This window comes from Cetorhinus maximus, chromosome 9 (genome assembly GCF_964194155.1).
Source record: "Cetorhinus maximus chromosome 9, sCetMax3.hap1.1, whole genome shotgun sequence".
NCBI classification, from domain to species: Eukaryota; Metazoa; Chordata; class Chondrichthyes; order Lamniformes; family Cetorhinidae; genus Cetorhinus; species Cetorhinus maximus.
Window position 1 is genome coordinate 79,989,782 of NC_135887.1, and position 27,556 is coordinate 80,017,337.

General features: G+C 44.5%; 1 protein-coding gene across 1 annotated transcript in view; it reads right to left on the reverse strand.

The window, feature by feature from the left end:
* Nucleotides 1–27,556, reverse strand: part of LOC144684746 (EF-hand calcium-binding domain-containing protein 4B-like) — a 164,338-nt gene that overhangs the window by 66,576 nt on the left and 70,206 nt on the right. The window contains exons 3-7 of the mRNA XM_078548929.1: nucleotides 25,384–25,495; nucleotides 9,137–9,308; nucleotides 6,238–6,384; nucleotides 5,612–5,702; nucleotides 2,930–3,025 (exon numbers count right to left, since the gene is read on the reverse strand). Of these exons, the coding sequence (XP_078405055.1) occupies nucleotides 2,930–3,025; nucleotides 5,612–5,702; nucleotides 6,238–6,384; nucleotides 9,137–9,308; nucleotides 25,384–25,495 (618 nt within the window). The remainder of the gene's footprint in view (nucleotides 1–2,929; nucleotides 3,026–5,611; nucleotides 5,703–6,237; nucleotides 6,385–9,136; nucleotides 9,309–25,383; nucleotides 25,496–27,556) is intronic.

Sequence of the window (27,556 nt, forward strand, 5' to 3'; positions counted from 1 at the left end):
CATTCCTCGGTGATCTACTCCTAGCAAAATCACAATTAAAGCCTTGCCTTCGTTATTCTCTCAGCTGCAGCAGTGCTGATCAACTCCACAAAAGCAGTTTCCCTTCTGTTTCATGGTGTATCCATTGTATGTAATATCGAACTGTACAATAATAAAAGCATCCCTTTGCAATCAGAACTGAATATCAAGTCTTTCAGTCATGCCCCAAATGCTCGGAAGATGGACTGAGAAAAATCTAACAAGGCAAAGCCAGACTTAAATAGTTAAGTTGCTTTATTATATACACCTCTTGCTTGACTTAAACAAAGCTACTCTCTTTTTTTAAAATTTATTCTTTCACGGGGTGTGGGCATCGCTGGCTAGCCCAGCATTTATTGCCAATACCCAATTACCCTTGAGAAGGTGGTTGTGAGCCGCCTTCTTGAACCACCACAGTCCATGTGGTGTATACCCACAGTGCTGTTAGGAGGGGAGTTCCAGGACTGACCCAGTGACAGTGAAGGAACAGCAATGTAGTACCAAGTCAGAATGTGTGTGGCTTGGAGGAGAACTTGCAGGCGGTGGTGCCCCCATGCATCGGCTGCCCTTATCCTTCTAGGTGGTTGAGGTCGTGGGTTCGGAAGGTGTTCTCGAAGAAGCCTTGGTGAGTTGCTACAGTGCATCTTGTAGATGGCATTCTCGAGTGTTGTTAGAGATGCACTAATCCAGGCAAGTGGAGAGTATTCCAACACACTACTGACTTGAGCTTTGTAGTTGGTGGACAGGCTTTGGAGAGTCAGGAGGAGAGTTAAGCTCTGCAGGATTCCCAGCCTCTGACCTGCTCTTATAGCCACAGTATTTATATGGCTGGTCCAGTTCAGTTTCTGGTCAATGGTACCACTCAGGGTGTTGACAGAGGAGGTTTCAGTGATGGTAATGCCATTAAATGTCAAGGGAAGACAATTAGATTCTTTCTTGTTGGAGATGGTTGTCACCCGGCACTTGTGTGGCGCAAATGGTACATGCCAGTTATCAACCCAAGTCTGAATGTTGTCCAGGTCTTTAAGCATATGGACACGGACTGCTTCAGTATCTAAGGAGGTGCAATTGATGCTGAATATTGCGCAGTGATCAGAAAACTTCCCACTTCTGACCTTACAATGGAGGGAATGTCATTGATGAAGCAGCTAAAGATGGTTGGGTCTAGGACACTACCCTGAGGAACTCCTGGGACCAAGATGGTTGACCTCCAGTAACCACAACCATCTTCCTTTGCGCTAAGTATGACTCCAACCAGTGGAAAGTTTTCCCCCCGATTCCCATTGATTTCAGTTTTGCTAGGGCTCCTTGATGCCACACTCGGTCAAATGCAGCCTTGATGTCAAGGGCAGTCACTCTTACCTCACCTGGGGAGTTCAGCTCTTTTGTTCATGTTTGCACCGAGGCTGGAATGAGGTCAGGAGCTGAATGGCCCTGGCGGAACCCATGCTGAGCGTAAATGAGCAGATTATTGCTAAGCAAGTGCCATTTGATGGCACTGCTGATGACACCTTCCTGATGACACTTTACTGATGATCGAGAGTAGATTGATGGGGTGGTAATTGGCCAGGTTGGATTTGTCCTTTTTTTTGTGTACAAGACATAGCTGGGCAATTTTCCACATAGCCGGGTAGATACCAGTGTTGTAGCTGTACTGGAACAGCTTGGCTAGGCGCGTGGCTAAATCTGGAGCACAAGTGTTCAGTAATATTGCCGGAATGCGGTCAGGGCCCATAGCCTTTGCAGTATCCACTGCCTTCAGCTGTTTCTTGGTATCACGTGGAGTGAATCGAATTGGCTGAAGACTGGCATCTGTGATGCTGGGGACCTCCTAAGGAGGCCAAGATGGATCACCACTCAGTACTTCTAGCTGAATATTGTTGTAAATGTTTCAGCTTTAACTTTTGCACTGCTGTGCTGGGCTCCTCCATCATTGAGGATGGGGACATTTGTGGAGCCTCCTCCTCCAGTGAGTTGTTTAATTTCCACCACCATTCATGACTGGATGTGACAGGACTGCAGACCTTAGATCTGATCCGTTGGTTGTAGAATCACTTAGCTCTGTCTATCACTTGCTGCTTCCGCTGTTTGGCACGCAAGTAGTCCTGCGTTGTGGCTTCACCAGATTGACACCTCATTTTTAGGTATGCTTGGTTTTGTTCCTGGTATGCCCCCCTGCACTATTCTTTGGACCAAGGTTGATCCCCCAGCTTGATGGTAATGGTAGTGGGGGTTATGCCAGGCTATGAGGTTACAGATTGTGGTTGAATACAATCCTGCTGCTGCTGATGGCCCACAGCACCTCATGGATGCCCAGTTTTGAGCTGCTAGATTTGTTCAAAATCCATCACATCTAGCATGGTGGTAGTGCACAGAACACAAAGGAGGGCATCCTCAATGTGAAGACAGACTTCGTCTCCACAAGGATTGTGCGGTGGTCACTTCTCCCGATTCTGTCATGTAGAGAAAGCTTGCCCTCAAAGCCGTTTGACTGTCTGCCTATGTCTATGCCTCTTTTTGTATCTCTTACAGTTTATAACCAGGATGAAAGGCTTGCAACATCACCTATTGAGCACCGGCGACCAAAGAGTTCAGCCAAATGGGCATCAGGTACTTACTGTAATAAGCTAACAAATGATATATTGTTTACAGTCTTTGCAGAACAATTTTAACATTTAGCCCAATTAACATTGCAATTATCTTTCATCTAGGTATACTTGTTAAGAAAAAATACTTGTTATTACACTTTATTTTAAATTACAACATCTTAAACAGGGCTCTCTGCTTCTCTCCCACCCCTCATCGCAACAAAATTCTTTCAATAAAACTGTCATAAAAAATCCCAAATTAGGAAACAGACTAACCAATAAGTTGAAAGGACTCGTGAACCTTCACATAAGCCACATCATACCTTCCTCTGCTTTAGAATGATATTTTCTAAGTCCTGCTCCTTACTCTTCAGTTCTCTCTGCAGCTGATGGTTTCGGTCACTATGCTTCCACATATCCTGTGGATATAGCAAAAGCGAGTTGATTAAAATGCTGCAGTGTAGTAGGTAGCCTTTCTTTAGCATCCTCCGATAAAACTGAGCTAGATAAAATAGTCTGCCCTTGCTTGGAGTAACCATATTTTTAGATCTAATCCAGGGACGCAGCCCAACAATCGCCCATATTATCTGAAGCGATGGAGCACGTTCTGATCCAGCTCCTGGGACACCCATGCTGCCTGGTTCCACTCACTGTCCATCAGTCCTGTTACCAACGGCGATGGTACTTGGACACTTTTGCTTTGGGGCCACTTTCTCTTCAAACAAAGTTCACAGGAAAAGCATGCAAAACCTGGGGATGATCTATGGATTTGATGCACAGTGTCGAGTATGCACACTGGTCACAGTGCGCAACCTTTCCATAAATTGAAGTGCCTCAGTGAGTCCACCTTTCTTCTGATTGAAGGGAGATTGGCATCCTTCCTGCCAATCGGAGCACTCCCTGCCACACAGCCCCACCCACTTTATTGACTAACCGCAAGGCAGCTCGGGGTCATGGTTTCAAATTTGACCCTGTGTGGCCATCAATTGTTAGCATTTGGGGCTGAGTTTTGTTAACTGAAGTCTTTTCCAGGAAAGTTGTTCACCCATACAGGGACACAGTACCTCGTCTGGGGACTGTTCCTGGAAAACACAGATGCGTGGTCAGCCTACCCTTGGTTGACCTGCTGTGCTATGGTTCACTTGGTCTCTGCTCACGGCCAGTTAGGCTCCAAGATAACCATCCCCTCTTTCTCCAGTCCAATGGTAACATTCCACCTTTGAATCAGAAGGTTATGGGTTTAATCTCCATTTCAGAGATTTGAGCAGATAAGCTAGGTTGATAATTCAATGCAATACTGAGATAATATGAAGTAACATATTTTCAGAAGCAACATTAAACCACCGTTCTGGCGGCTCTCTCAGTGGATGTCAAATGTCCCATGGCATTATTTGAAGAAAAGTTTTCCCAATTACCCCAACCAACATTTATCCTTCAGCTAACATCATCAGAAAATTTTCTAGTCATGTTAATGAAAAAGGAAGAACTTGAATTTCTACATCACCTTTTACAACCTTAGGGCTTACCAAAGTGCTTTCACAGCCAATAAAGTACTTTTGAAGTGTGTGTAGGAAACACCACAACCAATTTGTGCACAGTAAGGTTCTACAAGCAGCAATGAGATAAATGACTAAGTTTTCTGTTTTACTAATGCTGGTTGAGGGATTAATACTGGCTAGGCCACCAGGGGAAACTCCCTGGTCTTTTTGGAATAGTGCCATGGAATCTTTTATGTTCACGTGGCCTCAGTTGCATCCAAAAGACGGCACCTTCAATAATCCAGCACCCATTCAGTGTTGCACTGTCCCGTCAGCTTATATTATATTCTCAGGTCCCTAGAGTGAGGATTGAAGCAACAAACCTTTTGACTTTTTCCTCCTTTATATCCATTCCGTCGTAAAGGCTTTGTTTACTTTCAAAATTCAAAGGCTTATTTTTTTTTTAAAAAGCAAGAAAATACTGCGAAAATACTTCTCTCCATCGCTCATATACGTGTCAACAATTAGGAACTTTTATTTCTCGAATGCATAAAGTTTAAGCTAACTCCTCATGAAGAAAACAAGGGGAGATAACAACTTGAATTTATAACGCCTTTAAAATAATAAAACGTTTCAAGGCCAGTGAATTAGTCGATCAATGCGATCTTTCTATTCGAACACATCCCTGCACCACCCACCTCCCCCCCACCCAGTTTGTCCACCTCCATCCCACTACCCACCATACAATTCTCTCTGTACCACAGTATCTAGCTCCTTCAGTCCAAAATATTTCTTTAATTTATAGAACATAAAACAAAACCTACAAGAAGGTGTGCAATCAGAATGCTATTTTTTCCTATTTTATCGTACAGATTCTCTCACATGGAAAAAAAATGTTCACTATAAGTTTTCACTCAAAGCTTTTGAAATGTATCCTATGATTTTTCAAAATTATTCAAAGGAAATTTACTGAGTAGAAAGCATTAGAGGCTAAAGAAAAATATTCCCATCACTACAGTTGACCAAATATTACCGATGTAACACAGGAAATGAAGTACCCTGCACACACACAGATTGCACAATCCAAATTCAGCTCACAAAAATCACAGCTCTGGACAAGATCATCAAGTCCAAGCCACAAGCTTTTGGGAGAGATTGAAGCCTTCAAATAAAAACTTTAATGAAGGCATTAAAAAATAAAAAGACAATTCAGCGGGTAATTTAAATACGTTTTTGTGAAAGACACAATTTTGTGATTTGTATTATTTGTTTAAAACATTATTTTGGACTTTAGTAATTTCAATTACTGAAAAAAGAGCAAATAATGAAAATAGCAAACAAGAAAGGAAAAGTATTTTGAGTAACTTGTGGGAACCCAGTAGTCAGATTGAGCAATCTCACTAAAAAGCAGCTAAAACATAAGTTCATATCTAGAGTCCTGAGGAGATGAACTTTATTGAAAGCTGTTTAACAAAATTGGCAGAAACTTGAATTAACTGCGCCCTCAAAATAAAATCAAACAGTTACCTGACTCAATAGCTTTTCTTTCTCTTTCTTGATCTGTTGCTCCATTTCTTCATATAAGTATCGTACCTCTCGGTCATGGTCACACTCCCTCCTGTATTTAAGGTAAAGAAAGGAGCTTCAGACTAGAAAGCAAATACTTTCTGCACACTTGTACACTACTTGGGGCAACAGGCAGATATTCAACAAAATGACCATTCATCTTGGAATAACTTTCTCTGATTTTGCACTGAATCAACTGGTGATGAGCAAAGAAAAAATTACTTTAATTTAATGACAGGAAAGGAAAAGAGATCAAGTGTACAGGCAGAAAGCCTAAAGTTTTTTGAGTTTCTGACACCTTTGCATGACATTTTGATTCCCTTCTTGCTATTTTCTCTCCTCCTCTCAGGAATTTAATGACCTGAGTGCCCCTACTTCCTTTGCCAGCCTAGACAGTGAGCGGTGACCAACTATTCACCATAGGTGCAGAAGACATGATGGCCTAACTCGACTCTGGCTTCGCCTGGAATCTGTAAATAAACACTTTTCAGTGGAGTTTGCTGGGTAATGGCCAGGAACCAAGTCAATTTCTACAACCTTTGATGACAAGGTGCAGGCCATGCTTACTAAAAATCGCAATTGATTACCGTTTCAATGCCTGTTCCATGGTTTCCTTGTCATGTTGCACCTCCTGGATGTGTGTTGAAACTTTAGATAAAAACTGTTCAAAGTTAGCCAGCAGCTCAGGCTTGTCCCTCCTTAACCTGGTCCATAACTCCCTCACTTCATATTGACTGGAGGGGGAGAAAAGGAATACTTTACAGAAATTAGCACACATCTAATGTAAATATCAGATTGTTTGGTTATTTAATCACACCAAGGTTATAATATGAATGGATTATGTCAGTCTTCTAAGTTTTTTTTCTTTATTCCTTCATGGGATGTGAAGGCAGCATTTGTTGCCCATCCCTAATTGCCCTTGCCAAGCCATTTAAGAGGGCAGTTAAGAGTCTACCACATTGCTGTGGGTCTTGCAGTCACATGTAGGCCAGGCCAAGTAAGGATTAGTGAAACAGATAGGTTTTTTTACAACAATAAATGATACTTTCATGGTCACCATCACAAATGTACCCAGAACATTAGCCTGGGTATCTGGATTACTAGCCCAGTGACAATACCATTACACCACCATCTCTCTATAGATACTCTATCAAATACAGTGATGCTTATCAGTCTATTAAATGGTTTGACCACATGATGTTTAGGCTGTGCTGTACTGTCCAAATTTTAAACTATATGGGCAGGTAACCCATTAGTGTAACAATAACCTTCCCTGATCTGAGCCAGATATTTATTTATTTTCCACATGTGCTTTCTCAATCTTTGAAGGCAGACTGTGCAAACATTTGGTAGGACAAGGCCAGGCACAAATAATACCATGTGAGCATAGAGGACAACAGCTGGACAGACTCACCAACTTCAGATCAGTACAACTTTTCCTTACATAACAATACAAAGTTGTGAATATGCTATGCTTCCTCACATCAATGAGTCGCTTATCTTGATTTAAAATAATTCCTAACTAACCACATTCGTTTTTCTCTTAACCTAACCAAAATGTGCCCTTGCAGCTTTTAATTTTCAAAACCTTACTAATGGCATCCTTTGTTAGAACTAACTGCCCGTGTTTCCATTTCTGCTTTTATCACATCACCAATATATAAACTGCTGACCTGTTCTCTCAGGGGCGGTGTCTAGTGAATAAAGTACTGCTCTATTGGTTTTGTGGAATGCCTTGTGATTGGAAAATGAACAATGGCCAAAGTTGCATCAATCTTCAATGACAGCCATTTACTCCAAGCCAAACCAGAAAAAAAGTTGGACTGTACACACAGTATATTCTGCTGATTTTTATCTATGTTTACAGTCCTGGACCCGATTTTACAGGTGCTCATTAGAAAGCCTTGAGTAAATTCCCACCATCAGGTTACATTTCAGATTGTATTTTTTCTCTCTCCCAGTCTGTATGAAGAGCTCTCTGCCTCTCTCTTACATGTGCCTGTATATTAACCTAACAAAACTATTACTTGATGAGGTTTGTTCCTTCAGTTCCCACTTTCCTCATCTCCTAGAGACACCAATTACTTGTTGGGGTACAATTGGTGGGAATATGGTGACATTGTGGTAATGTCACTGGACTAGTAATCCAAAGGTCCAGCCTAATGCTCTTGGAGAATGGGATCAAATCCCACCACAGCAGCAGGTGGAATTGAAATTCAACTAATAAAAATATCTGGAAGTGAAAGCTAGTAACAGTGACCATGAAATGATCATCAATTGTTGTAAAACCCCATCTGGCTCATTAATGACCTTTAGGGAGGAAATCTGCCATCCTTACCTGGTCTGTCCTACATATGACGCCAAACACACAGCAATATGGTTGACTCTTAACTGCCCTCTGAAATGGCCTTGCAAGCCACTCAGTTCAAGGGCAATTAGGGATGGGCAACCAATGCTGGCCTTGCCAGTGACACTCCAATCCCATGAAAGCATAAATTAAAAAATTCCCTTTGGTATCTCTTGGTACCGAGAAACCAGAGTCAAGGAATATCAGCACAATTGTCCAACAGTTAGAGTAATCACAATCAAACTTGATCTGGTTGTCACCTGACGCCCATATGCAAGACTTCTTTCACAGGGATCACTAGATAACAGTGACGAATAGGAAGCCTGGTTCAATCTCTCCTTACCTAACCTGGCATGGTGAGGTGAAATGTTGCACTTTCAACACTGCCACTAAAAGCAGCCTTCCTCTGTCAGAAAAAAGTGGTGGAGGAAGAAATGGAAGGAATATTTTTTACTTAACCCAATCAAAGCTCAATGAGAGACTTGATTGACCCTGCCCAGTACAAAGTCATTTTTCACATTGCTGCAGTCACTTGTTCCACTCTCTGCTTCTAGCAGAGGTGTACAAGTATAGGTTGATGCAGGTTCTCTGAGCTCACTCTCTATCGTGCCTGGTCAGGGGGTTGGGTCAAGATCTGTCAAAACAGACTCAGAGAACAGACTTTGCTACAGAGAAGTGAATGGAATTGGTGCTTTCATGAAAATTTGCTTGTTTTACTTCTGACAACAAACCACAAGAATATCACTGCACTACATTTTTGTTCCTCTATGGTCTAACATTTCTGTAGTACTAGAAATCCAAACAACATAGATGCTAACTAATGTCTTTTTATATAAAAGCAAAATTCCCAACATTCTTCATGAACACCATGAAAGGTCAAAAAAGCCCATTCCTTATCCCATAGAGAAACTATGGAACTTTAATTCACTGAATTTTACTTAAATGAAGACTCTATTTTCTTTGAACATCTGCACCAAGTACATTCTATGGACTACATACTAATCAGCCTTGAAAGTTTCCAATAATTATTTTTCTTCTCTAACATTAACATCTTGCTCCACTCATTAAGAGTTTGACTCTAAATGTCATTGGATGAAAGATATAAAATGAACAACGGAACCAAACTTGCAAATACTTACTCCTCGAAGATCTGTGAAGCACCGAGGTGCTGCATCATGAAACAAAATCGCTTCTCCTCCTCATCATCTATGATATCCAGATCATCAGACCAGCCGGACTCAAACGTTTCCTCAAGTTTGGAGCTTTCTAGCCTTTCCATTGCTGGCAATACCTCGATACCTATGAATTGTCCTGTACATTCAAGAAACAATTTTACAAGCTACTCAACAATGGATTGAAAAGAACTTAAAATTGGGTAAGCCAAGCCCCTTGGACTCCTACTGGTCAGACTTAAACAGTGGTCAAATTGGACATATTGGAACTGGTGTACTAAAGAGAAAGTATGAGCAGCCAAGTTAAGATGATAGAGGTGAGAGGGCAGCCTGGCATGGCACCAAGATCTTGAGCTAAAATGGTAGGGTGCAGATTAAGAACATAGGATGAGAACATTAAAAAATAGGTCCAGACTATACGGTCCCTCGATCCTGCTCCAGTCTGATCATATTTGATCATTTGCCTCAACTCTACTTTCCCACCCTCTCCCCCCATCCCTTGATTCCCTGAGAGATCAAAAATCTCTCTATTCCAACCTTGAATATACCTAATAATGGAGCATCCAAAACCTTCTGGGGTAGACAAGATTCACAGCCCTCTGAGTGAAGAAGTTTCTTCTGATCTCATTCCTACATGATTGGCCCCTTATCCTGAGACTGTGCTCCCATGTTCTGGATTTCTCTGCCAAGGAAAACCACCTCTGTCTACCCTGTCAAGCCCCTTCAGAATCTTGAATTAAAAAATGAGAGGCAATCTCATTGAAACAAAGAAAAACTTCAGCAACCATAGGCCCAATTTACTCAACCTCCTACCATAGGATAATCCTTCATCCCAGGATCCAATCCATAAACCAGCACTGTACCACCTCTAAGGCAAGTATATCCTTCCTTGGACATGGATACCAAAACTGCCCTGAATACTCCAGGTGTGGTCTCATCAAAGCCCTTGATTATAGCCACATAATTATAGCAAGTTTTTCTTATTCTTGTATTCCAATTTCTTTGCAATAAAGACCAACACGTCATTTACCTTTATAATTGTTTGCTGTACTTGCATGCTGACTTTTGTGTTCATCTTATAAGTACACTCACGTCTCTCTGAACATCAACATTGAAAAGTTTCACACCTTATAAAAAATACCCTATATTTCTATTCTTATTAAAGTGAATAATTTCACACTTCCCCACATTATTATCTAATCAACCTTTCTATATCTCTTTGCAGCCTCTTTACATCTTCCTCACAGCTTACACTCCCATCTAGCTTTGTAGCATCAGCAAACTTGGATATATTACTGTCAATCTCTTTGTCTAAATCATTAATGTGGGCCCAGATCTTCCAGTCTCCAGATAATCAGAGACCAAATGCAAGACCCAAGTTGTGCTTCAGGACCCTGTGGAAGTCCAAACACACTGATCTATGTGGGACTTGGCTGGGAAGTTTGAACTTCTGATGGGCAATTCCCCTGCTCCCCAGGACCCTCCAAAAAAGTCTGAGTTAGAGTTGGAGACTTCAGATAATTCCAACTTTTCTGAATAGTTACCCAGAAAATGTGAGACCGAAAAATCTTAGTGTCACTTCCAAGTAAATATATAACTGAGCACCCCACCCCACCACCAACCCCTGACTCCTCCCTCGAAACCCAACTACCTCCCCAGCCCCCAACCTGTCTAACGCCCACCGCCCGCTGGCCTGCCCCAACCCACCTCCCAACTCAACCCAACAGCAACCCTGCACACACCTATTCCCTCCCACAATGAAAAGCTGTTTAAACGTCCCAGAGATTTTCAGCGTGTTAGTGAACACGTACCAGAATACGGCAGCTAGTGCTGTAAAAAGGGGGCTTGGCTTATCTTCCCCTGGATGATCCAGCACCACGAGAAAGCAGTTTGATGGAAGACTGCTCCATGTTTCTGAAGGAGTCGGGATCGGAAGACCTGACCAGAAATGCAAGTGGTGTTGTGGCACAGAAAAGCAGGAGTGGAGCTGCAATCCGACAGTGATTGCCGCTCTTCAGAAGATTCAGGCTATAGATTCTAAATAGCTGAGCCCATTGCATGATCCTTTTGGCACTCCACTAGTTACAGCCTTCCAACTTGAAAATGCCCCATGTATCCCTACTTTCTGATTCCTGTCCATTAACCAATTCTGCATCCATGCTCATATATTACCCCCAACTCCACGATCCCTTATTTTGCGTTTTAAACTTTTGTGTCACACTATCAAATGCCTTTTGGAAATCCAAGTATACAGCATCTACAGACTGCCCTTTACCTACCCTATGAGATACATCCTCAAAAATAATCTAAAAATTTTATAATTTCCCTCTTGCAGAATCATACTGACTCTGTCTGATCGTGCTATGATCTTCTAAGTGCATTGAATGACTTTCTTAATAATAGATTCCAGCATTTTCCTGATAACTGACTAGACTAAATGGCCTGTAGTTGCCCATCTTCTTTCTCTTTTCTTTCTTGAATAGCGGTGTTAATTCAATGACTTCCAATCCAATAGGACTGCCCTAGATTCTAGGGAATTTCAGATAAACATAACCACTATCCACTAGCTTTGCAACTACTTCTTTCAGAACCTGAGATGTGGATCATCAGGCCTTGAGGATTTATCAGCGTTTAGCTCAAGTTTCTCAAATTTTTTTTCTCTGCTGCTATTAACTACTTTAAGTTCCTTAGACTTATTAGCCCCTTGGTTACCCTCTAGTTCTGGTATGTAATCTGTCTTCTACTGTGAAGTGTCATGCCAAGAAGGCATGAAGAAATAAAATCTAAAAGAAATTTGTTTCTCTCCCATATTCTCTTGTTTAATTTTTTTTTTAAATGGACAATTGCTGATCTGCTAAAATAGCCACAGCTAGTCACATACTGGTAGTTCTCTCAAATTCTCAGCAGTTCCAATTGACAAAGGCAAACTCATAAACCTTCTGGAATGTGACTTGTGTGAACATAGCAGCCAAGCCAACACAAAGGACGAGTAGATGAGACGTCTGCACCAGCCTGGGCAAAGGCAGAGCTATTTGTGACTCCTCATCTCCAACATTGTGCCAATGATTCCAAGTTACCTGCTCAAAGTACAATGGTTTTTAACAAGGGGGCCTCGTGAGCTGACTGGCTCGGCCCGAAACCACCCTGTCACCTGACCGAGACTTGAGCTGTTTGAATTGCTTTAATTATACAGCTTTCGGATTCCATCTTCAGTTCTGTTTAACCTCAGGAGAGATAACAGGACTCCAGGCTATATCAGCCTGCCTCTGACCTCCGTCTCTCTCGAAGCCGAGTATCCAGAAAGAATCCTGCATTTCACCTAAAAACTGAACTAATTCCCAGAATACAGGAGTACTTTGCTACATCTTCACCTGCCTCAGCCTTCAACCAAGCTCCAAGGAAAAAGACCAGGACTCCTGGCAGGCAAATCCAACTGGAAGAACCTTCCTTGGGCAATGATTCACTGAACTCTTGACTCACATGAAACAATAATTCTTATTTTTTTTCTCCGTGGTCTTTGCCCTGTACCTCTTTCTTTCCCGTTTCCCTCTTTTATTGTGTGAATGTGCCAGGGTTACATAGCGACACCCCTTCCCTGTGATTTGAGTGTGTGTAAAATAATCTAACCCTCTGATTTTACCCTACTCTAGTTTGCTGTGGGGTTATTAATAGAGGATTGGATCTCTCCAAAACTGAAGGGTTAGGAAAAATATGCCACCACTTATAAAGGGAGAAATCAAAAATCAAAAACATTTTTCTGTTTATGGGCAGTGGTGAGAGGAGAAATCAGAACTGTTTGAAATTAAACTCCCTCCTCTCTTAACAGAAGACAGACACAAAGGCACGAATTTTTCAGTTGGTGGGCGGGCTCGATGGGAGCAGATGGGGGCGGTCGGGAACCCAACCGCCGCTCACAATCGGGTGCGCACCGCAATTTTACATGGGCAGGCCAATTAAGGCCCGCCCAGCGTAATTCACGGCTCCCAAAATCAGTGGGAAGGGGCGACAGCGGCAGGAGGTGGGCGGTCCAATGGCGACCCAGCGGCCTATTCAAAAATGGCATAGACAGCCGTCCTAAGGCTGCCGCGGAGTTTGGTCATCTGCAATGGACAACATCGTCAGTGAGCAGGCCAGGCGGGAGGGCAGGCTGATGGGGCAGTCAGTCCTGAGGTTTTACGATGAGTGCCTCGCTACCCGCCTCGAGAAGGAGGTGGCAGAATGCCGGGATATCCTTGTCCCAAGGGATGGGAGGGGGAGGCCCCCCCCACCTAACCAAACATGCCTGGGAGGAGGTGGCATCACGAGGCAGCTCCCACGATGTGGTGAGATGCACATGGGTGCAGTGCCCCAAGCGGTTGAATGACCTCCTGCGATCGGGAAGGGTGAGCGCTGTGTTGGCATGGGTCACTTAGCACAGCAGTTAGGTTCATGGGATGCGGGCTTCGTTGGCTGGGCCAGCATTTATCGCCCATCCCTAACTGCCCTTGAGAAGGTGGTGGTGAGCTGCCTTCTTGAATCGCTGCAGTCCATGTGGTGTAGGTAAACCCACAGTGCTGTTAGGGAGGGAGTTCCAGGATTTGGGCCCAGGACAGTAAAGGAATGGTGATAACTTTCAAAGTCAGGATGGTGAGTGACTTGGAGGGGAACTTCCAGGTGGCGGTGTTCCCATCTGTCTGCTGCCCTTGTCCTTCTAGGTGGTAATGGTCGTGGGTTTGGAAGTTCTTAGAGTGTGAGTGGCAAATGTTATGGAGGCAGCATCTGGGCAAGGGGGTCAGCCCTGGCTGCTCGGAATGAGGGTATGGCAGCTCCAGAGTCACGAATCGGATGAGCCCTGCGAGGTTTTCCTCAGGTTGGGGTGGAAAGGCTGCAAAGGTAATGCAGGTACAGGGTTATTAGTTCATCAATGCTCCTCTCTCCTTTCAGGAGAAGACAACACACAATAATGCCGAGCGGCTGTGGAATGGAGAAGGGCAGCCCCACCCTCTGATCCTCACTAGATACATGCAGGAGGCACTGGGGCTGGAGAGGTGCCATGCGCCCAGGTCAACCGGCCACGCTGAGGTAAGAGTGCCGTGCACTGAGGTCACAATGTCTGTGAGTGCAACCATTCCGCTGTTGATTGTATATTGATTTCAGCCTCGAATATGGAATCCCCATTGATAATGGAAAGACGAGGGCACCCTGATCCGGGTGCCAGGCACACATGGTAACACTGTAACTACTTCAACGAATCAAATGTCCTTGTTCTTCCTTTCAGGCTCACCAGAGCACGCCCGGCCTCAAGAGGCAGAGGGACCGCCGCTCACACCTGAGGGCACCGATGATATAAACGCACCAGCGTCAGACCCTCTCAGCCAGGCAGGCACCAGTGCAGATACCAGCACCTCAGTGGGAATTAGATTGTTGGCTAGTATCTCGGTGCACAGCGATGAGGGCATGTCACACTCGCTTGAGGTGCAAGCGGAGGCAGAGTGCCCAGGGCGCAGGCAGTCGGAAGAATGCTGCGGACCAGGAACATGCTCAGTCGGTGGCTGATGATGGGCCTCTGGAGTCGGCCCTCAGGCAGCAGATGATGAAAGTCCAGCAGGGTGTGCGGGAGGATCTGGCGGAGATACATGAGGGAATGCGTGCCATGGTCTCCGTGATGGAGGAGTACAAGCGGAGCATCAGTAATGTAATGAGCCTCATGGCCGAGTGCACTGCCTCTTCCATGGAGAGAGTGGCGACTCTCATGGAGAGGCTCCACCAGGAGCTGAATCAGGGGTTCCCGGGGATGCGCTCAGACCTGCAAGCCCTCACAACGGCATTGACCTCAGGTGGTCACTGTCAGTGTGGGAGATGGATTGGGCACCCAGTATCCCAGCTAGCAGCCCATCCATCGATGGTGAACAGGGAGGTCCAAAGTGACCTGATGTTGGCGCATGAGCTGCTTGTTGTCTCTGCAGGCTCCTCTCAGTGCGCTCTGGATGAGGGCAGCTGCTCCTCCGCCCCTCTGCCAGTGACTGTTGCATCCGATGAGGCTGCGGCGACTAGGGAGATGCCCGACGTGCTACTGGCTGCTCCCTCCCAATCGGGGCCAGCACAGGCTTCACAGGCCAGAGGATGCCCGCCAAGGTCATCAAGGCCAACAGGACAGCAGAGTCAGCAGGCTGTCCCCAATGCCAGTGCCAGTGAGGCGGGAGCACCTAGACGTAGCACCCGCAAACATAAACATAAAGCACCTTAGGCTTATCATTGGTGTTTTCTTTTGCCCCACTTTTAAGTTACTGTTAAGTTGATGTGCTATTCAACACCTTTTAATTTAGTTTGATATCTGTATGACAAGCTGCAAAGTATTAAATGTGTTGGTTCTCAACAAGCCCCTGGTTGTTTCATTAATTCTGCAGCTGAAGGGGAACCCATGATGTTATGAGTGACTTGTTTATTATTGAGCTTTATTGAAATGGTACATAGTTCATGTTGTTGACCAAGCAAGTGTTGCTCTCAGGTATCGAGCATGGAGCCTGCAGCCCTAGCATGTGGTGGTGGTTCTTCTTTGGCAGGCTAACTGAAGGAGCGTTGGATCAAAGCCTCCCGGGTGTCTCTGCCTCCCTGGAGGTTGCCCAGGTCGGTGTCTATCCCCTCAGCGTTCTCCTGAACGTGCTCGTCCTCGGACTCACTACTGGACTCATCGTCTGCTGCTAGAGCAGCTGCATCAATATCTTCTTCCTCCACTGTGTCCCCTCTTTCCAGTGCCAGATTGTGGAGAGTGCAGCATGCAACCACTATCAGTGACACACGATCTGGGGGGTATTGGAGCGGTCCAGGCATCAGAAGCGCATCTTGAGAAGACCAATGGTTCTCTCCACCACAGCCCTTGTGGAGGCGTGGCTTCTATTGTACCGCTGCTCGGTCTCTGTTCTTGGGTGACGGAGAGGCATCATGAGCCACCTTTTGTGGGGATAGCCCTTGTCACCCAGCAGCCATCCATCCAGCCAGGCTGAAGCACTGAAGAGCCTCGGCACCTGGGAGTATCTCAGGATGTAAGCGTCATGGGAGCTGCCTGGGTACCTTGCACAGACTTGCAGAATCTGCATCCTGTGGTCACACACTATCTGCACGTCCATGGAGTGGATGCCCTTCCTGTTGATGAAGGCTCCCGGCTCACCCGCTGGCGCCTTGATGGCCACACGTGTGCAGCCTATTGCACCCTGGACGCAGGGGAAGCCAGTTATCACTGCAAAGCCTCTGGCTCGCTGTGTTTGGTTGGCCTCTTCCGTACGGTAATGAATGAAAGTCAATGCACGTCTGAACAGAGCGTCTGTCATCAGCTTGACACAACTATGGACAGCTGATTGGGAGACTCCACAAAGATCACCCACCGACCCCTGGAAAGAGCCAGAGGCATAGAAGTTTAGGGCCACCATGACCTTCAGCGCCACTGGCATGGGGTGTCCACCCACACAGTTGGAGCTGATCTCAGGGCCAATGATCTGGCAGATGGAGGTCACAGTTTCCCTTGAGAGATGGAGCCTCCTTCGGCACTGCATCTCAGGCATAGTGAGGTAGCTGCATCGCCGCCTGAAAACCCTGGGAGCAGGATAGTGGCATCTTCTGCGGCCCCTTCCGCCTTGGACTTCCTGTCGGTCCTGCGCCCCTCGTGCCTGCACCTGTTCCCCCACAGGTCATTCCCCTGGAGGCTGAATATGGACTCCTGGCTTCCTCCCCCTTCTGGCCCTCTCTTCCTCCTCAGAGGAGGTGCCTCCAGCGGAGCCCACAGTCCCCATTCCCAGGGCAAGGGAAGGCTGTCTGATACCTGGAAGGCCCCAAGTGTTATGACTCCTCCAGAGTCCTGAACTGAAGCCCATTATTTCTGTCAAAGCAGCTCTGAAACGAAATGAAGTTGTCCTGTTCACACAAGCAAGTAGCAGTAAGTAATAAACTAAAGTTCTAACAACTCGCATTAGCAAGCCCACTCACCCCTCTTATCCCGTCCATGGATGAGGTTTGTGAAAATGTGGCCTACCCGCCTGCCCGTTGCGCCCGTGCGACGCCCTGAAAATCATACGGGCTGTGCAAAATCACTGTCAATTGCTGCCTCAAGGGCCTTAACTGGCCCGTTAATTAATGGTGGGCGCGCCTCCGAACACATAGCGTGCCTGCCTTCCGAAATATCGCGGTGATGTCGGGACGCATGCCAGACATCATCGCGCATCATTCGCGCATGCGTGTCGAGCCTGCCCCCACATGCCAACTGTGAAATTCTTCCCAAAGTATTTGTTCAATGTCTCTGCCATTTCCTCAATCCCCATGATAATTCCTCCTTCTGGCTGTTAATGGTGAAATTGTGCTGCAATAGAATACATGCTTTAAGTTGGTAACTAAGCACAGCTGTCCTCAATCGGAGAAGGATTTAGGGAATCATTGCAAGAGTTTATAAACCAGCTCACGCTGGATGTCTGGGAGGAACTGGGAGAGTCTGTGACTTTACTTGCTGTCTTGGAAATAAACTTGGTTTAAGGTCCAGGCTAGCATCAGACTAATTCTTCCTCAACATACAATTACTGGAATTAACACCAGCTACTCTCCTCCTTTCCATCTACTTGTAAAAGCTTTTACAGTCTGTTTTTATATTCCTGGCTGCTTTTCCCTCATTCAATTTATTTCCCTTTTCATTAACTTTTTGGTGGCCCTTATCTGGTTTCCAAAGCACTCCCAATCCACAGACTTACTACTATTACTATGCAACATTCTCTTAATCTAATACCATTCTTAACCTTTTTAGTAAGGCACAGATGGATCTTTCTCAGAAGGTTTTATTTTTCAATGGTTTTGTTGAAAACATTGAATTATTTCTTTAAATTATTCTCATTGTTTATTTACCATCAAATCTTTCAGTGTTTTTGCCCAATCAACCTTAGCCAACTCTCCTCTCATACCTATGCCATTGGCATTGTTTAAGTTTTAGATTCTTGTGTGGGACTGGAGTAAAGCAATCTCAAACTTAATATGGAATTCAATTATATTATGACAACTTTTCCTCAGATGAACTTTTACAAGGGGAGTACTAATTAACCCTGCCCCTTTGCACAATACCAGACTGGTATCTTTTGGTTGGTTCCACAGCATATTATTCTAGGAAACTGTCATGTAAGATTTGGACAAACTTATCTTCCAGATTACTTTTCCAATCTGATGCTTCCAGTCTGCACACGGCACTGCCATTCTCTTTGTCAGAGGCTCTCAGTTAAGCCTAGGTGTTTCACCACAGAAAATCAGAGAAAATAAAATAAATAAATTGGAATACTGCATATCTAGGCTGCTCTCCAACATCTCCCAGCAGACAACTGGAGAGAAATCATGGCACAAACTCCTGAGAATAAGTTGCTGGACAGTTGAAGTATGGTTTTGTCACAGAGAAATCAAGGTGCGAAGGGCAAGAATGTTACAGGATTACAAAGGTTTCCCTGAAGTTTAGGGAAATAATTATTTATATTTGTAGATGGGTTCATGTTCAGCAACTTATTAGTAAAATTCAGAAGCATGTGACTGGGGCCAAGTAGCAAAATCAGGCAATAAAACTGGAAAATACTGGAAATTCTCAGCAGGTCTGACAGCATCGTCAGTTGGAGGGCTGTGGTGATGGCTGTTTCTCCCTCCACAGATGCTGTCAGATCCTGCACTTTTTGTTTTTATTTCCGAGTTCCTGCACCTGGAATACTTTGCTCTTGCATCAGCAAAAGCAGCCAATGATCTTAGAAAATTCACTAGATCATAGTGCTGAAGCAGCCAGATTAGCTTGAAAATGGGCTTCTTTGTTCCAACCCTTTTTCACTCCATTAATCTTTTTCTGTAATAGTGGATATGCAAACCAGGAAGATGACACTTTTTCAAGTTTTTTTTTCCAAAGTTACCTTATCCAAATAGATTTTCTATCAAAATGTTAGAAAAACACCTAGAAGTGTATCACTACATTTCCAAAATTTAACATTTTCAAAATTAATCATGCAGGTGGAACTAATGATCTTCATAATAGCATAATAGCAATCGTGTTAAAGACAATTACTGTACAATTGCCGCCTTCATCTGTAGATGCCTAGCAATGAGGGTTGGAGGTCTAGGCTAATAGTTTCTTACTCAACCATCACTATTACAGTACCAAAAGTCCTCAAGGGCAAATGGTACGTTATTTTTGGAAAGTTCTTCACCTTTCAACTTATGTTAAAGTTACCTCTGTTTTCCTTTCCACTGATGCTACCTGACTTGCTGCATATTTCCAGCATTTTCTGTTTTATTTCAGATTTCCAGCACTTGCAGTATTTTATTTGTGTGTTTTTTTTAGCGTTAGTCAGTCCTTCCTTTTCTTGCCTACCTCCTCGCGGACTCCTATTTGGGTGTTGTCAGACTTGTGTTCTGCTTTCTTCCCTGGGTGGGGCCTGGAGGCTGCTGGAGTGCAAGGTAAGTGCCTCTACATTTACTTTTCCTCCACCCCCGCAGCCCATTCCCTCTCGGCATCTTCTCTGAGCCCTGAAGTCCTCCCGCAGTCCTGTCCCTCGACGTCATTAATGATGGTGGGTGTGGCCCATGGCCCTTCACCTCCTAACCTCAGAGGTCGGGAGCAGAAGGGCCCTGGGCCACAGACACCATCATTGAGGGACTAGACTGGGGAAGGACTTCAGGACAGAAAAGAGGTTGGGAGGGGAAGGGCCTTCCCTTCCCTTCCCCTCCTGAGTTGGCCACCCTCTCCACAGGGCACAATTCCAGCTGGTAGGTTGGGTTCACTGTGAAGTTATGTGAGGAAATCACAGCTGCTATTGAGTGTGTGAGTGTGAAAGTGAGCGAGCATGAGAGCGAGTGTGCATATGAACCCCGCAACTGGGAGTGAGCTGGACATCCACACACATCACACACTGGGCCAGGAGAGGAGCAAAACACAGGCTGAAAGACAACCCACTTCCAACCCCTACTTTTGAATGAACTCCACCAAGGCCATGGGTGAACGCAAGGTCAGTGTTAGTTAAACTGAAGCCCTTAACTTGGCCCAGGTTCCCTTCTCAGTTCATAGCACCCTCGCCTTTGAATCAGAGGGTTGTGGGTTCATGTCCCACTCCCGGAAAACCAAGAACTGTGATTGTACTCGAAAGAAGTTGCAATCTGTGACTGTTGGTAACTCGAAAGAGTTTCCCTGGTAACCAGCACTTGGGGCTTAGTCTGTCTCTCTCTAGCTCTACTTCTTAAGCAAAATGTTAAAAAAGATTTTATTAGTTCGCTCTGCTGCTTGGCACTTTTTAATGGTCATTTGTATTAATTATTCTTTTTTAAGTTATCAGTTTACTGTTTGACATTGATTTTTTTTTTGCTCAGCAAGTTATGTTTTCTTCATACCTTAACTTTTTATTTAATTTGTATTTAATGTCTCAGACCAGTTCTCAGTTGCTGCTGGGTTTCTTGCTGATGGGGAATGAGAGACTCATGAGAAATCTAATTGTTTTTGGGAGGGCGTAAAAAGGGGTTACTTTTGCTCCAATAGAAGCAGGAAGTGTTGGAAATGTTCAGCATGTCTGGCGGCATCTGTGTAGAGAGAAACAAAGGTCAGTGACCCTTCATCACAACTAGTTTAGATCGTGGACCTGAAACATTGACTGTTTCTCTCTCTACAGATGCTGCCTGGTCTGCAGAATGTTTCCAGCACTGTTTATATTTCAGCATCTGCAGTACTTGGCTCTCCTATTATACGTTCCATGCTGGGCATTTGTAAAAGTGGTTAGTTTCAATGTAAAATGAGAAATATTTATCACTTGATGCAAAGAGCAATTTTTCTGTTAACAAAGCCCGCTTACGTGGATAGAAATAGCACATTATTGCAGTGGAATTAGTTGATGCTGGAAGGTTTTGCCATTTTTTAGCTTGGAAGTGAAACCAGGAGTCAGGCCTCAATAGAACATACCTAAGACAGTTGTTTGCAGTGCTTGTGAGGTTTCAGTCTTTTGGATGTTGCTGTCTGAATATTGCACAGTGCCAGGTTTAAAAAAGCAGAACTGGTTGCATAATATGAACGACCAAGTTGTGTGTAATTGTCTGACAAAGTCGCAGTTGTAAAGTGTATCATACTGAAACCTGAGCTTTCAATGGGCTTTATACATACAGGCACAGAGCACAAAAGCCAAGAAGTTTTTCCAAAGCTATATGAAACAGTTCGACTGCACTGTGACAATGGTTCTCAATTTTGGGTGCCTGAAGGATGTGCGGGGTGGGGGTTGGTTAAAGGGGGTGGGGGGGTGGGTGTGACTGGAAACAGGAGAAGCACCAGGGCTCATGATTTGTCTCCCTGGTCCTACGCCCAGGATGTTGATAGTGGGGGATTCAGTGATGGTAATGCCATTGAACATCAAGGGGCGATGGTTGAATTCTCTCTTGTTGGAGATGGCCATTGCCTGTCACTTGTGTGGTGTGAATGTTGCTTGCCACTTATCAGCCCAAGCCTGAATGTTGTCCAGTGAACCAGATGGGTATTTACAACAATCGACAATGTTTCATAGACACTGTTACCAAAATTAACTTTTTTTTAAATTCCAGATTTACTAACCAAATTCAAACTCCACCAACAGCTGTGGTGGGATTTGAACCAATGTCCCAAAAACATTAGCCTGGAGCTCTGGATTACTAGCCCAGTGAGTGACATTACTACTATATCCCCTTACATACTGCACCATGTAAGTCTGCAGAGGTAATAATTCTATCAATAATGTTTAATTACAATACTTGTTATGGTTAATTATTGTGTAGTTATCATATTGACAGCAGCCTATTAATTAGTTCTCAGGGTTGAAATTTCCCTCCTGGTTTCTGAACCTTGCTGTCAGAGTCAAACATGGGTCCGAAGCCACCAGTGTGTGAGAAATAGTCACTCATTCGATCTTCCCTAGAGCCACCAATTAATTGCTAGAAGGCAGGCTCACTGTCCAATTCAGATGGAGGGTGAACTCTTGAAGCTGGAGGCCAATCAGAGGCCTTCCAGTCTGAAAACAGCAGCAGGCTGTGATGGTAGGCAAGTAAGAGAGGGGACACTTAAAAATGGAGGCGCTCTCTCTCCAGCTTTTATAAATTTAAACTAAAAAATGGATTTGCAGCCAGGCCACCACTGCGGGGGAGGTTGTCCCTCGATAGGGCAGCCTACAGCTGCACCAGGCAGGTAGGGAGGGGGCCTCTAGGCTTGCCTGGAGTGCTGGCCTCCCAGTCTGCTGCTGAAAGGCAACTAAATTGGGCCCTGCCAATTGGAAAATCCCAGTTGGCCTCCAGTGGCCCTTAATGAACGTTGGTGGGAGGACAGAATAGAGCCAGGAAACCGGCATGCAGGCCAGCAACGCTAAATTTTATTGTCAGCCTGTCTCCGATTCCCATCCCAAAATCAAGCCTTAGGTTTTTCATCAAGGTTTCAACAGAGCATTATTGGAGTCCAGTTTTTTAGCACTGCAGGGAGATAAACTTTTGGAAATTCTCTCTAAAGATGCAAATACATCATAAACCTTTTCACTTTTCTTTACAAATATTGGGCTTTACAAGACATTTTAGAATGTCCCCTTTAACTCAAGGTGAAATAAAATGTTCTGAATGGGGGGGGTAGTGAGCTCAAACTAAAGGCCTCCCCATGGAAACAGGCCTATGAGATCTTCTTACCATGGGGAAGAAACTTCAACAGGAACCTTCTGAAATCGAGTGGCACTTCTCGCACTTTAACGCATTACCTCACAGAAAGAGGACAGCTGCTTTGTGAAACAGAGAGGGAGAGAGAGAGGCAAAGAAGCTATTAATATATGGAGGAACAAAGCAGCTACGGCTGTTAAGAGCAGAGAGAGGCTGGTTTTGCATTAGCAACCAAGCAGGATGCTTGTGAGAACTGGTTTTCTGTTCAAAAGGAATGGAACAGAGCAGATGGGACTTCTGGAGATTTAAAGAACAAGGAGAAGCTGAGGTGGGCCCTTTTGGTGAAGGTCAGTTCTGGAAAACTCAGGCTGAGTGTGACAATTTTTGAAAGACACTAGAACTTTCGACCTATTGTGGCAGGGAGAAGTGAGCCCATTGGAAAGCTGGGGGTAATCTGGACTTATTCTTGTAATGCTACAAATCTGCCAAAGTGCTGGGCACAGAAATGTTTGTAAGAAGTATGACGATTGCATTAATTAGTTAATGCAAAATTTCCTTTCCTTCATTTGGTATATTGAGTGTCTTTTAAGTAATGTTTCGTCTAAGTTGATTTTAGTTTGTTCATTACAGTAAAAGTCCTAAAAAAGTGAAATCATGTCCTTTAGTTATTTCTGTCGATCGCTCTTAAAAAAATTGATCAATCTCTATGGGGATCATAACAACTCGTTTTAGTTTATATTTCATTTCCTCTCCATAGCAAGAGATGAAAGGGTTGCAGCCGACAACAACCGACTCCAACTTTAGCAGAGAGCCAATGAAAGTTTAACATGCGCACTAATTTCACAACTAATTAGTGTTGAATCTATTCTAAGTAACATGGGGACATAAAAGGAAAATTAGGATGAATTCAGAGCTGCCAGTGTTGCCAATGGTTTCCAGCAACAGTAAGGCTATCCTTATGTAACATGCCCTATTCAAAGTATGCCTGCTATTTCCACGCAGAACCTTTAATTATAGCTGTGTGGGAGTTGAAAGGATCGTTCCAATTATAAGAAGAATTGATCTGTAGCTAAGCAGTGCTACCCATATTACTTTTGTTTTCACTTAGAGGGAGAGTGCGTCTGCTTTTGGTATAGAAGAGAAAAAGGTACAGTGGTTGCTGGTCTATTCGTCTCATTCTATCCTTTTAAATTCAATAAACCTCATTACAATAATTTATTTTGGTACGATGAGGCTTGGTGGATATAACTATTCCTATATCTGTCCCAGTATTATATAGGCTTTATTTTAGAAATAGTCCATTCATCCTATGTTTTCAGAATGCCTTCATTTCAATTACTAAGAAAATGTTGAACTCATAAGCTCTCTGGAGGAGGACTTTCAACAATTTGGGGTGAAATGCACCAAAGTATTTCCCACACAGAAGGAGTCCATCGTGACTGCACTGGCTCTTTGCTAAAGGAATTTGAAACTAATCTAATTTCTCTGGTCAATCACCATAGCCTTGTACCTTTCTCGGCTTCAAATATTTACCCAGATTTTCCCTCAGAGGAAGCAATGTTGTCTATATCAACGACTCTTTGTTGCAAAGAATTCCATGCAAAGAAATTTCTCCTAATCTCGCTCGCTGGTGAGCCTTTGTCATTGAAAGTGTAGCCACGAGCCAACATTGTGTATTATAGCAACTGGGTTTATTAAAACTCATTCCGACCCTTTTTATTCAGAGACCTGGGTTGAACTTAATGCCCCCTCCCTTCCCCTGGGGGCGGGTATGGAGGTAGGGAGGATGTTGATCAGGCAGGAGGGTGCAGGGTGGGGACCTCACTGCTTTCCCACCTTCCCCAGATCATGCTAAGGGTGGGAAGGGCAGTCTTTCCACTCGGAGACCAACTGAGGCCCTTAAATGGCCACTTAAGGGCCTCATCCTGCCATCACTGGTATTCTAGCAGCGGCAGGCAGGGGACTCACCATGCAGGGAGATCACCCAGCAAACCCGAGCAGGTTTGCCTGTCGCCTAGTAGCTGTAGGTTCTCAGGCACTCGGTTCCCAACTGAGAGACGCTGCATCAGGAAAGGAGGGCCCACTGAAAACCATCCCCCCCTGCCCTTAATAGCAACCGCCCTCCCCTCCCTGGAAACCCTCTCCCTGCAACCCTCATCCTGCCCACAATTGCCTCTAACTGAGGACCCAGTGGCAATCCTCAAGGTCCCAAAATGTTGTACGGGCAGTGGTCATCTCTCCTGCTGGCACTGTCAGTATTGGAAATCTCCCAGCCTCTTATTGGCTGGCAGATCTCAGGGACAGGGTATCTACCCCAGACACCACTGTGCAGCAATTAAACAAGCCCCCTGGAGCCAAGAGCCCTGGTGGCAGGGTTCCCACTGCCAATTAAGGGTGTGATCTCTGGGAGATTGGGTCCGTGAGGTTGCCACAGGTTTCCATTCCATTGGCTGATACCCTGGTCGCCTGCATTAAATCCCGCCCTTAGAACCCAGTCTTTCTGCTCTGAGCACTTTGAGAATTAAAAAGTCATGGCTAGTTTCAATCATAACACCATCTTTACAATTTACAAGAGGTTTTGTGGTACATACCAAATCCCATGCTGAATTCTACTGGTGTTAAATAGCCATTGTTATCCTGGTCCAGGCTGTCGAAGACAGCTTCCAATTGCTCTGGGGTCAGAGGTAGTTCATTCTGCAATCTCTGTAACAATGCAAAACACAGTTCCACAGAAGGTGTTTGGATATAATAGAATTGCTCAACACTTCACCAAATCAACACGAGAAGAATCAACCAGATTGAAATAAATTATAATATACAGCAAGTACCCTTAAAACCATTCCTGAACTTAGTGTTCAAATGGGTATATACACTTTTCCCCATTTGAAGTATACCCACTTTAATGCTTAGAGAAGGACTTAGTTAATCAAACTAATCCAGAAAGAGAAGCAGGCATTTACTTTTTTAAAAATGTATCCCGAAAGGAATGAATACTTTACATTCAAAATAATGTGCTCTATAATGTATTGCTGTAAAATATATTGCTTTGTCTAACCATCTCTTTTCCTCAATTAGCTCTTGCATCAGGAAGTTGTGAGGTTTTCTGCTTCCTGTCCGATGATTGGCACTGAATCAGCCTTAACCAATGTCTGTGACTGTAACAGTGGTGCATTATCCCTACTTGATCTCTGCAACCTCTAAACAGCCTTTGACATGGTTAAGCACATCGCTTCGCCCAAAAGCTTTTTCTCTGTTGCCCAGTTCCATAGGATGGTCCTCATTTGGTTTCACTTATCCATCCAAACATAGCCAAAGCATCTCTACCAATAGCCACTCTTCTCAGCCCCACATTATCACCAGTCAAGTCCACCAAGGATCCACCCTCCGCTTCCTCATCTACATATTACCAGTTGTAGGATCGGCGAGTACATGGTGAGCTTCCACATGTACACTGCAGACAGCCAGCTGTACCTCCCCACCATCTTTTTCAACCCTTCCACTGCTTCTGTGCTCACCTGAAATTTATTCCTCTGTCAGTTTTTCTAAATGCAAGACAGATTCTGTGGGAGGCACACTGCAGTAATTGAGGGACTGAACAGGTAAGTTTTTCCTGGTTATTATCCTGGGCATGCTACTAAAAGCTATTAGGGCTAGCAAAAGTGCTCTGGAACTCAAGATTCCATGGGATGGTGGGTGACCTCAAGGTCTGAGGGCCGATAGGTTGTTGTGGGTAAGGGAGTGAAAGAGAGCGAACGCATTTCCATCTTGAGGTGCCCTCATGACATTCTTAACATATTTGAACAATAATTGATCACAGCCAGGCCACCATTGTGGAGGGTTACCACCAGGAGGCTGCCTCCAGACAGCTACTATGTCTTCAGCATTCACCACCATAACCCTCTACACCTCCTTCCCAGACTTATTCTTGAACCAAATCAGACTGTTTATCACCTCAGCTTGACAATTCAGCCCTCAAACTGAGCTACTCATCCCATATCACAAGAACGATGGGGACGTGGTGGCATCGCGGTATTGTCACTGGGCTAGTATTCCAGTGGCTCAGGGTAATGCTCTGGGAATCTGGGTTCGAACCCCACCGCGGCAGATGGTAAAATTTGAATTCAATAAAAATCTGGAATTAAAAGTCTGATGATGACTATGAAACCATTACCGATTGTCATAAAACACATCTAGTTGACTAATGCCCTTTAGGAAGGAAATCTGCCATCCTTACCTGGTCTGGCCTACATATAACTCCAGATCTACAGCAATGCGGTTGACACTTAAAATGCCCTCTGAACAATTAGGGATGGGCAATAAATCCTGGCCTAGCCTGCAATGCTCAAATTGCATGAATGAATATAAGAAATAGGACCTTTTGGTCTCGAGCCTGCTCCGCCATTCAATAAGATCATGGCTGATCATCTTGTGTTTTGATTTCCACATTCCCAAATACCCCCAATAATCTTTGATTCCCTTGCCTAACAAGAACCTATCTACCTCTGTCGTAAAAATAGTCAATGACCCCGCCTCCGCCACCCTCTGAGGCAGAGAATTCCAAAGTCGCACAGCCCTCAGAGAAAAAAATTTCTCCTCATCTCTGCCCTAAAAGGGTGACCCCTAATTTTAAAACAGTGCCCCCTAGTTCTGGATTCACCCGCAAGAGGAAATATCATTTCAACATCCACCTTGCCGATACTGTTCAGGATCTTATATACTTCAATCAAGTCACTCCTCACCCTTCTAAACTCCAGTGGAAACAAG